The 8760-nt window shown below is 37.5% G+C and overlaps 1 protein-coding gene across 1 annotated transcript; it reads left to right on the top strand.

Annotated features, from left to right (window-relative positions):
- Positions 1-6138: 6138 nt before the first annotated feature.
- On the top strand, positions 6139-7482 carry LOC126267728 (uncharacterized). The gene is made up of 4 exons (XM_049973030.1): positions 6139-6232; positions 6368-6387; positions 6448-6546; positions 7185-7482. The coding sequence occupies exons 1-4, from the start codon at positions 6139-6141 to the stop codon at positions 7359-7361; spliced, it is 390 nt and encodes a 129-aa protein (XP_049828987.1). The 3' UTR covers positions 7362-7482.
- Positions 7483-8760: the final 1278 nt, after the last annotated feature.

The raw sequence follows: 8760 nt of genomic DNA, 5'->3' as shown, positions 1-8760 counted from the left end.
TGACAGTGTCGTGAACTGGTACCGCTACTGCACCCAAGCCAGTTACACTGCAGAACTATGGACAGGGAGTAACAGTTTCCAACAAACCATTTCAACAAGACTTCTCCATCTGTTGGTCTCAACTACTGCGCATTCACAAGGACCACCATGACACATGGTCTGCCTCAGTAGACCACGTCCTGCAGCTACACGGTGTTGCTGATAACAACTCTAAATTCCTTTTCTTACTATGTTAGCTCAGTGATGAACCAGTCCTGATCTGCAATATTGTGGCTTCACTTCCCGCTATGGACAAATATTCAGTCACATGACACATCATCCTTGAGCGCCTATCCAGATCTACAGTAATACTGAGAGGTAAGTGTGTTTTATAAATATACAGTTTACTTATTCATTACTTATATATATATATTTTCTGCTTAGAATGAAATACCCTTAAGTGTTGATGAGCATAAAGACCTGCGATTGTATTTCTTCTTGGGTCTGCAACAACAACATACGGACCATCGTACATCAGACGCCACTTTCCGTTGTGCTGCTTCATGCAGAAGACTTGTGGCGAGTAAGCAGTAGTACTTGCATGCCTACCTTGAATTCCTGTTTTCCCTTAATAGTACTAGAGTAGTATCTGTATCTTGCATTAGCATGCTCCATCAGAGTGGTTAGTACTTCTCTTACCTTGTTCCAGTGTGGAACAGATTTTTGTAAAGCTGCCATATTTCTAGACAAATTAATATAATATTGGTAATATTGTTTATCCTGCATTAGGAGCATTCTGTATTCGATCAGATTTTCAAGGCCAGGGTTACAATCATTCATACCTTGTGGAATACAAGACAAAGCATTGGCAATGATGTTGTCTTTACCTTTAATGTACACAATCTCAAATGAGTAATTCTGCAGGTATAAATCTGGGGTGAACTAACTTGCATGTTAACAAAAATGCCGGTGATCGGTGATCTGTATAAATTGTTGTTTTTATCATATATTCATTCATTCATTCATTTCGTATAGGCTGTCTTTGGACCACGTTATTTCATTTCAACTGTCTTGCATTACGTGTTCTGATGTTTGCTCACAACCTTTTTTCTCAGTGTTGCTCCTTCCTCTCCTCGTCCAAGCCTTCCCTATTTTCAGTTTTGGCTTTTCTTGGAAACCCTGCCACACCATAAGTTTCTCCTTGAGTGAGACATGCTCCAAGATGTCATCACGGATGATTCCCATTTCTTTAACATCTTTCTCCACCTGTGTGAACCATGCCCATTTTGTTTTTCTCTCCTGAAAGTAGGTGATCATATGATTGATGACTCTTCCAGGGCTCATTCGAGTCAAATGTCCATGAAAAATAATCCTCCTTTTCTGGATGGTGTCAGTTATCTTCTCTATGTGAGAACATAGTTCATGATTATGATGTCTTCTATATTCACCATTCTCTTTGATGGGACCTAAGATCTTTCTCAAAGTCTTCCTTTCCTTGGCCTCCAGCTTTTCGATTAGGCCTTTTTTGTTCATTGCTAGGCATTCAGAAGTGCACAATACCTTTGGACAGATAGCACTACAGTAATGCCTTAACTTTTCATTGAACGATACTGATCTTTTGTTGTAAATGTTTTTGAATAAATGGAATGCCATTTCCATTTTGTTCGTGCGTGATATGATGGCTTCTTTCTCTGATAAGGTGGCTGTTATCCATTCTCCGAGATATTTAAAATTTTCAACTGGCTTAATTTTGCCTTGACCACTACAAGCTCCCTTGGTGGTGAATTTATGATAATTATAAACTCGTTTTTCTCAAATGAAATTTGGAGGCCAGTCTTCTGAGCCTGTACATTAAACTCATTAATCTGTCCCTCAGCTGCTCCATGGAATCAGAAAAAATTGTTAGATCATCTGCCAAAGCAAGACTGTCGATTTCAAGATTTTGCTTCATGTAACCCAGCCTGACATCTTATAAATAATAGTTAAACTTTTTGAAAGCCCAGTCAATAGAAAGAGTTTCAGAAGCATTAGTTGAATAAGTACATTCACATTCATTTACAGTGAGGCTTTCAAATCAATTGGTATTTACCTGTTCCTCTTTTCCGTCCTTAACTACTGGAAATAGGCAACAACCCAAGCCACTGCATGACACGTCACACAGCATACAAAATTCTAAACTACAGTATGGGTGGTCTAAAATGTTTGTATTCAGTTATTTGTTATAAAAACCTTGCTGGCACTGCTCAGACCAGATCCTTACATGTGTCTTCTTAAGGAAATCTAGAAGATGCTTACTGTTCAGTAGTTGTTGTGACAGGAAAGGTCCAACATAAAAACAGAGTCCTAGAAATGACTTCAGTTGTTTTCTAGTGTGAGGACTAGGAAAATTCCTAATAGAAAGAAATTAGAATTATATATTAATACCTTCAGCTGCTGATGGGTGTTTATATATATCAACGGAGTCCAATGAAAATGTGTGCTCCGACCAGGACTCAAACCCGGGATCTCCGGCTTACATGGCAGACACTCTATCCATCTCAGCCACTGAGGGCACTCAGGAGAGTGCAATTGCAGGGAGTATCTTGAGCACACCTCCAACGAGACCCACGTTCTCATCTTATATGTCCACACAATACATTTGTGGTGTCCTTACCCGAAACACTCATTACCCGTGGAAGACATTCTTACCAAGTTCCGTAAGAGTTAGGGTAATATGTGTGTACGCACACAGAAGAAGAAGGTCATGGCCGGTTTTGCCAGACTATATACTTATATGGATATGGTGTCTATTCTTTCAGACATGTCTGAAAGGACAGACACCATATTCCATATAAGTATACAGGTCTGACAATCTTCTGTGCAAATGCACACATATTGCCCAAACTCTTACGGAACTTGGTAAGAATGTCTTCCACGAGTGATGAGTGCGTTGGATAGGGACACTACGAATGCAGTGTGTGGACATATAAGTTGAGAATGTGGGTCTCACAGGAGGTGTGCGCAAGATAGTCTCGGCAGTCGCACTGTCCTCTGTGCCTTCGTTGGCTCAGATGGCTAGAGCATCTGCCATGTAAGCAACAGATCCTAAGTCCCAATCAGGGCACTCATTTCCACCTGTCCTCATTGATATATATCAATGCCCGTCAGCAGCTGAAGGTATTATTATATAATTGTAATTTCATTTTAGATTGCTGCAGGTAATCAATGGTGCCTGTTCTTTAGGACATGTCCAAAAGAACAGACACCATATCTATATAAGTATATAATTCCTAATAGCGTCCAACTTACCTTGATCAGGACATATAGCTTGTGCATTAATTATGTATCCAAGATATCTACTCTCACTAAAAACAAATTTCTACCTCTTTAGGTTATCTGTTACACCAGCTTGCGCAAATTTATCCAGAATCTTTTCAAGAGAGTCAAGATGCTCATTCCAAGTGTCAATGGCTGTCAAAAGAACATTGACAAAATGTGTAGCAGTCTGAACTACTGCATCACCAAGCTCAGTATCCATAGCTGTAATAAATGTGCCTGACCTGATGCTTAATTCGAAAGGAAGAACACAGAATTGATATGTTCTCCTACCGAATGTGAAAGCAATATATTTTATAGAATCAGGAGTGACTGCCACTTTCCAAAGCGAATTTGTTTAGTTGATCACGGAAAAGTACTTAGCATCTAAAAATTCCTGTAACTTTTCATCTAAATTTGTTGGTGTAGTTCGTACATGGAGTATAGTTTCATTTATGACAAGTGCGTCCAACACCACTCTAATATTTTTGTTAGGTTTCTAGACAACAAGTAATGGACAACAGTAGGGAGATTTGGAAGGTTCGATATCTTGCAGTGTAACATCTGTTTTAAGGTCTTGACACACCGCAAATTGTTGGGACAGTGGGTCATTATAGGTTTTATGATAGAAAATTTGGTGAGGCTTGACTTCAATTTTATAAACATAAGTCTTAATGACACCTGGTTATTTAGTAAGGACCTGTATATACTTAGATAATACTTGATAAAGCTCATTGCGTTCATCACCAGTAATAGCAGTGGTTTCACTTAGCTAATGGCTAATCAGTGTTTTCAGACCATCATATTGTGTATCAAGTGCGAGTGTCTGTATCTTTGTTTCGTCGCTATCTTGCAACAATTGAAATTTGACCCATTACAACACTTGTCATATTTGAGAGTCCTGGTATCCTTATGTCTAAGAAAACATTTACATTTCGAGAAGTCAATAATACTGTCGTTCTCGCATAACATATCTAAACCTATATAATACAATTATTAACTAGATTATGGACCATGATCAATGGCCATTGTACTATTCCATTACCTTTCTTAATGGCCACATAAACTTGTTTCGTAGCTCTACTAGACTTATTACCTACGGCAGTTAAAGTCTTATACTTTTGAGCAGGAAACTCTGGTATAGGTTCAAATTCAGTCATTTTCTAATTGAAATTATACGACAAAACACTCGCAGCTGATCTTGTGCCCAAAAGAGTACAAGTTGGAATACCTCCTACTATACCAGTAGTTACAGCTAAAACTGTTTTATTGCTAGATGAACGACATTGTGTATTTACCTGCAATAGTTCATCAGATAAGCCTTCATCATGACTGTACCATATAAAAAACAATGGTTGGTACTTGAAACTGTTTGCTACATAATGATTGATTGTGTTGTTAATCAGTGGGTGTATCAAACAATGATTTGACATTGAAGTCGCCCACAAACCTTCCTCAGCTACGACCTACGACGTGACTCTAGCGACAGCGAAACACGGGAAGTGACGTAGTTCACAGAAGTTACAAAACCATTTGAAGGCGCGGCGAATATTATCTTTGAAGACAAAATTTTTGGTGGGCAACCGGGCAGAAAGATCTGTATTTGTAATCATTTTCGTTGAGGTGGTAGATGCTGCGTGGAACTTTTGTAGTAACTCAGTAATAAGCTTTGTGGTATTGTGATTTCTAAGAGACGAAAAGCAGACTGCAAAATTGTTGGAGAGAAGACAGGAAACGTAATATACCTTCAAGTTCTGGGAGTCAAACAAGCTGATCAAAATGATTGTGGTTAGACTATCGTATTTTCCAGTGGAATATAAATGTATCGGAGTTATTTAATACTGAGACGTATGTACTCAAGCTGCATGTGTAGAATGGCTATTTAGCTCCATAGCTGTGTTGTATGCAAGTTAGTGCTGTTTTAGTGGCTGTTGGAAGGCTTCTTCAAAGGGACCTCTCGTTTAAACATGTTGAGATGTTAAGCGCAATGGAGTTGTTGAACTTTATTTTTAGTCACTGAAGTATATAGCGATGAGGCTCGCTTAAAAGAGGAAGAGAGATGCAGCAAAAATGGAGATACTGTGGGGAAATTTGTATTTGCAAAACAAGATGCTGAAATAGCAAGTAAGGATTCAGAAAATTCTTAAATCAAATCAATGTCTAGTAAATTCACTCTCCATTATAATCATAAGTACCACTAGGGAGTAAATGGTTTAGGATGTAAGTATTAGAATTTCAATGTTAGAAGGGATAATTCGTAGGTCTAGCTGCGCTGCTTGGAAAGAAAATGCTGTAGGACAGATTGAATAAAGTATGCTGTTTGTGGGCCAGTACAGTGAGAAAGATCTCTCAAGTGCAAAGCAGGCAGTACTGGCCTTTTTGGGTTTTACCAAAAAGATGCAAACTCTGAGCAAATGTTCCAACAGTAATTAAGTTTCATTCTTGATAATTTAATCCTGCTTTCTTGTCAATTGGCAGTCATTGCTTCATCAGCATTTCCTACTTGAGGCTAACTTGAGGTTATTCGCACAAGGTTAGGTGCTGATGCTGCACCCATCTGCTTAGACTTATAATGTCATGTTGAGCCTTGATGATTTTGAGTCTTTGTGTTGTAGAGTGTGTGTTGTAGTATTTGTTGGCTCTCTGTTGTGCTGTATGTTTGTTAGTGAGTAGTTTGACATGAACTGAATGTTTCATATTGGTATTGAAAGAATTTGTGCTGGCTTTCTGGTGAGTTACTTTGAGTTCACATATTTTAGCCGATGGATTCATTTTTATGTTTGGATATATTAGTGCCATTTGTTTCTTATGGTCAGATTTAATATTTTTCTTTTTTCTTCTGTTGTGAAGCAGTTACAGATATTTATGAGTAGCTCATTGCTTGTTGCAATGGTGAAGTTGTTTGCGTATCTTGAGATTGTTGATGGTGAAAGTTTTCATGAATTTTCGGGATTTCCTTGTTAGTGTTTGGTTATTATTGGAATGTTATTGCTAGGTATGATGGGCACTGATGTACCATCGTTGCTTAGGAAACATTTCTGATATTAGTCATGTGAACATGGTTTGGTTTGTTATACTAAGAACTTTGGTTTAGATAGACTAAGTGAAAGTGCTGTATCTAGGGCTTTGTTTGAGCTATGTGGATGAAGTGAAATTTGCAACACTATGTTTTAGAGTGGTTGGTTCCTGGTATCGAGGGCTTTGTTGGAGCAGTATAGCTCAACTGAAAATTGTGTTGAGTTTGTGAGTTCTGCATGGATTACTGGTATCAAGGTCTGCATTAGAGATGTATAGGTTTCGTAAAATTTACACCACCCATACTTTTCATTTTTGTAATTCATTTGTTAAGTTTTGAGTATTTTGTGTGCTTGATTTTTGGGTGAATACTTGTTTTGCAGTGATGTCATTATTGAAAGTGAATGGAAGAAATCACTATTATTTTGAAATTGTGATTGTTTATTTATGTCACACCACATTATTAATTGTAGTCCTATATACTGTGAAGGTACTGTGAGAATGCTTAATGCCTTGAAGATGCACCCACAAGATGACAGTTGTTAAACACTAGCATCTATCTCCAGCTTCTCACTTACAATGTGATGCAATATGTGATCAGATTAGCTGGATATGTTCTTCAGCTTTTGACAACTTGATATTTGTTCAGATGTAGAAGATTTTACTTACGGGTACTTCATTGGATGTTGATTTGTGTCTCATTGGCGACAGAGTGGTGTACTCCACATGCTAAATTCATGTTACTAATCAGTATGTACTTAATACTTCTCTAATTTGACATGCAGTGATGATATTCTACTTATGTTTGATCTTTTCTGTTTGTTCTTTCCATTACTGCCAGGTTCTGTTAAAAAGTATTTGATAATTCATTCGGTATACCTTTGATTTATTTTCAGAAACACATCACAAATCCAGTACCACACCAGAACTACAGGATTTTACAACCAAACCTTCACTGCCACCACCCTAAATTTTTTGGGATGGTTACTAAGGATAGGCCATGGCATATACCGAAGATCATTATTTTATATTTTACTATCTGTGTCAAGTTGATGAGTCTCGTAATCTATTAATGTTATGTCACTGTCAATAGTAGTATCATAGATACACTTTAAGAAAATGAAACACTTTGAATTCCACTGTGAAAACCCACTGTCATATAATGTTTATTGAAGTGGATGACACTTGTATCTGTTGTGTTGTAGTTACTGTTGCAGTGAATGTGAATTTTTAGTATGATATGATAAAAATGTTGCAGTAAAATAAATTTGTTTATTGCAAAAGGAGTTAAGTCTTTTACATATGTTGTATTGTCCCATTTTATATGTGTGTTGTTCACAATCCCTGCACCCATCCCCACCCAGAGAAAGTAATTACAGGATCATTGCATAATGTTACATCGTGTGTGTGTGTGTGTGTGTGTGTGTGTGTGTGTGTGTGTGTGTGTGTGTGTGTGTGTGTGTGTGTGTGTGTCTTGGAAAATGGGGGGGAGGCGGGGTGCACACACACTTTTCAGGAGAGTTCATTGGTCTGTCCACAAATGATTATATGTCTAAGGATAATATTTTTTGACTGAGTTGCTTACATTTCTTCAAAATTAAAGCTGTGAAAAATGTGAAATTAAAATTTTTGTGATTGGCTGTGCATGGGCTGTTGAATGTTTTGTTATAATATATTCAATTACTCAACATTCATTTGCTTACTGTGAACTGTTAGACATCAGCAGTATTAGGTACAAATGTAATACCTATTAGCGATATGAAAATTTCTGCTGTACTGTGACTCGAACCTACATTTCTCTCTTGTTGTGAGGATGTATTCCATCTTCTGAATGCATAATGTCCAGCGATGTGAATGGGATGAAGGAATACTGAATATTCATCTGTCCTAGAAACCTCAGCAAGGATTCACTGTGTAAATGGTTAGAATAAGGTACAATGAGCCAATTGTAACACACTCAGCCAATGATACACAGCTTCTTATTTGTCATGTGTTCAGTTCTTTTCCTTTGATTTTTTCTTCAAAATACCTCTCCTCTGCTTGTAACTTCAGATTGATCAGTCTGTGTGAGTAAATAATGGACCCTGAAAGTGAACCCTAAGTTCTAGATATGTTGTTTGGTTTGTCATTTTCAATATGATTTGATCTTGAAAAAATGGAACAAGCGGAAGTAGCAACCGTTATGACCAGTGCTTGATTTTTAAAGTAGTAGTAGTACCATTACTGTGACCTACCATGGACTGTTTTTATTAATGTCTTAAAACATTATTTTAATGATTTTGTATCAGTATGGTATACCATCACAAATCAAGCTCTGGTTATAACAACAAAAGCAATTGCCTGGTTTAAAATAGTCACACTGACTCTACCTGGATTGCTCTGTCATCTCACAGCAATAAAAAAAGATTGTTTGACCGTATTATAAAAAGGATAGGTGCTACTCATTATATTGTGGAGATGCTGATTCACAGT

This window comes from Schistocerca gregaria, chromosome 4 (assembly GCF_023897955.1).
Source record: "Schistocerca gregaria isolate iqSchGreg1 chromosome 4, iqSchGreg1.2, whole genome shotgun sequence".
NCBI classification, from domain to species: Eukaryota; Metazoa; Arthropoda; class Insecta; order Orthoptera; family Acrididae; genus Schistocerca; species Schistocerca gregaria.
The sequence above is the reverse complement of the archived record's forward strand: the minus strand, read 5'-3'. Positions and strand labels throughout refer to the sequence as shown.

Bases quoted from the DNA above. Each gene is read 5' to 3' on its own strand.
- LOC126267728 (XM_049973030.1), top strand. From the start codon at position 6,139: ATGAGTAGCTCATTGCTTGTTGCAATGGTGAAGTTGTTTGCGTATCTT. The intron at 6,233-6,367 runs GTTAGTGTTTGG...ACTTTGGTTTAG, and splicing joins TGAATTTTCGGGATTTCCTT to ATAGACTAAGTGAAAGTGCT. The intron at 6,547-7,184 runs GTCTGCATTAGA...ATTTATTTTCAG, and splicing joins CATGGATTACTGGTATCAAG to AAACACATCACAAATCCAGT.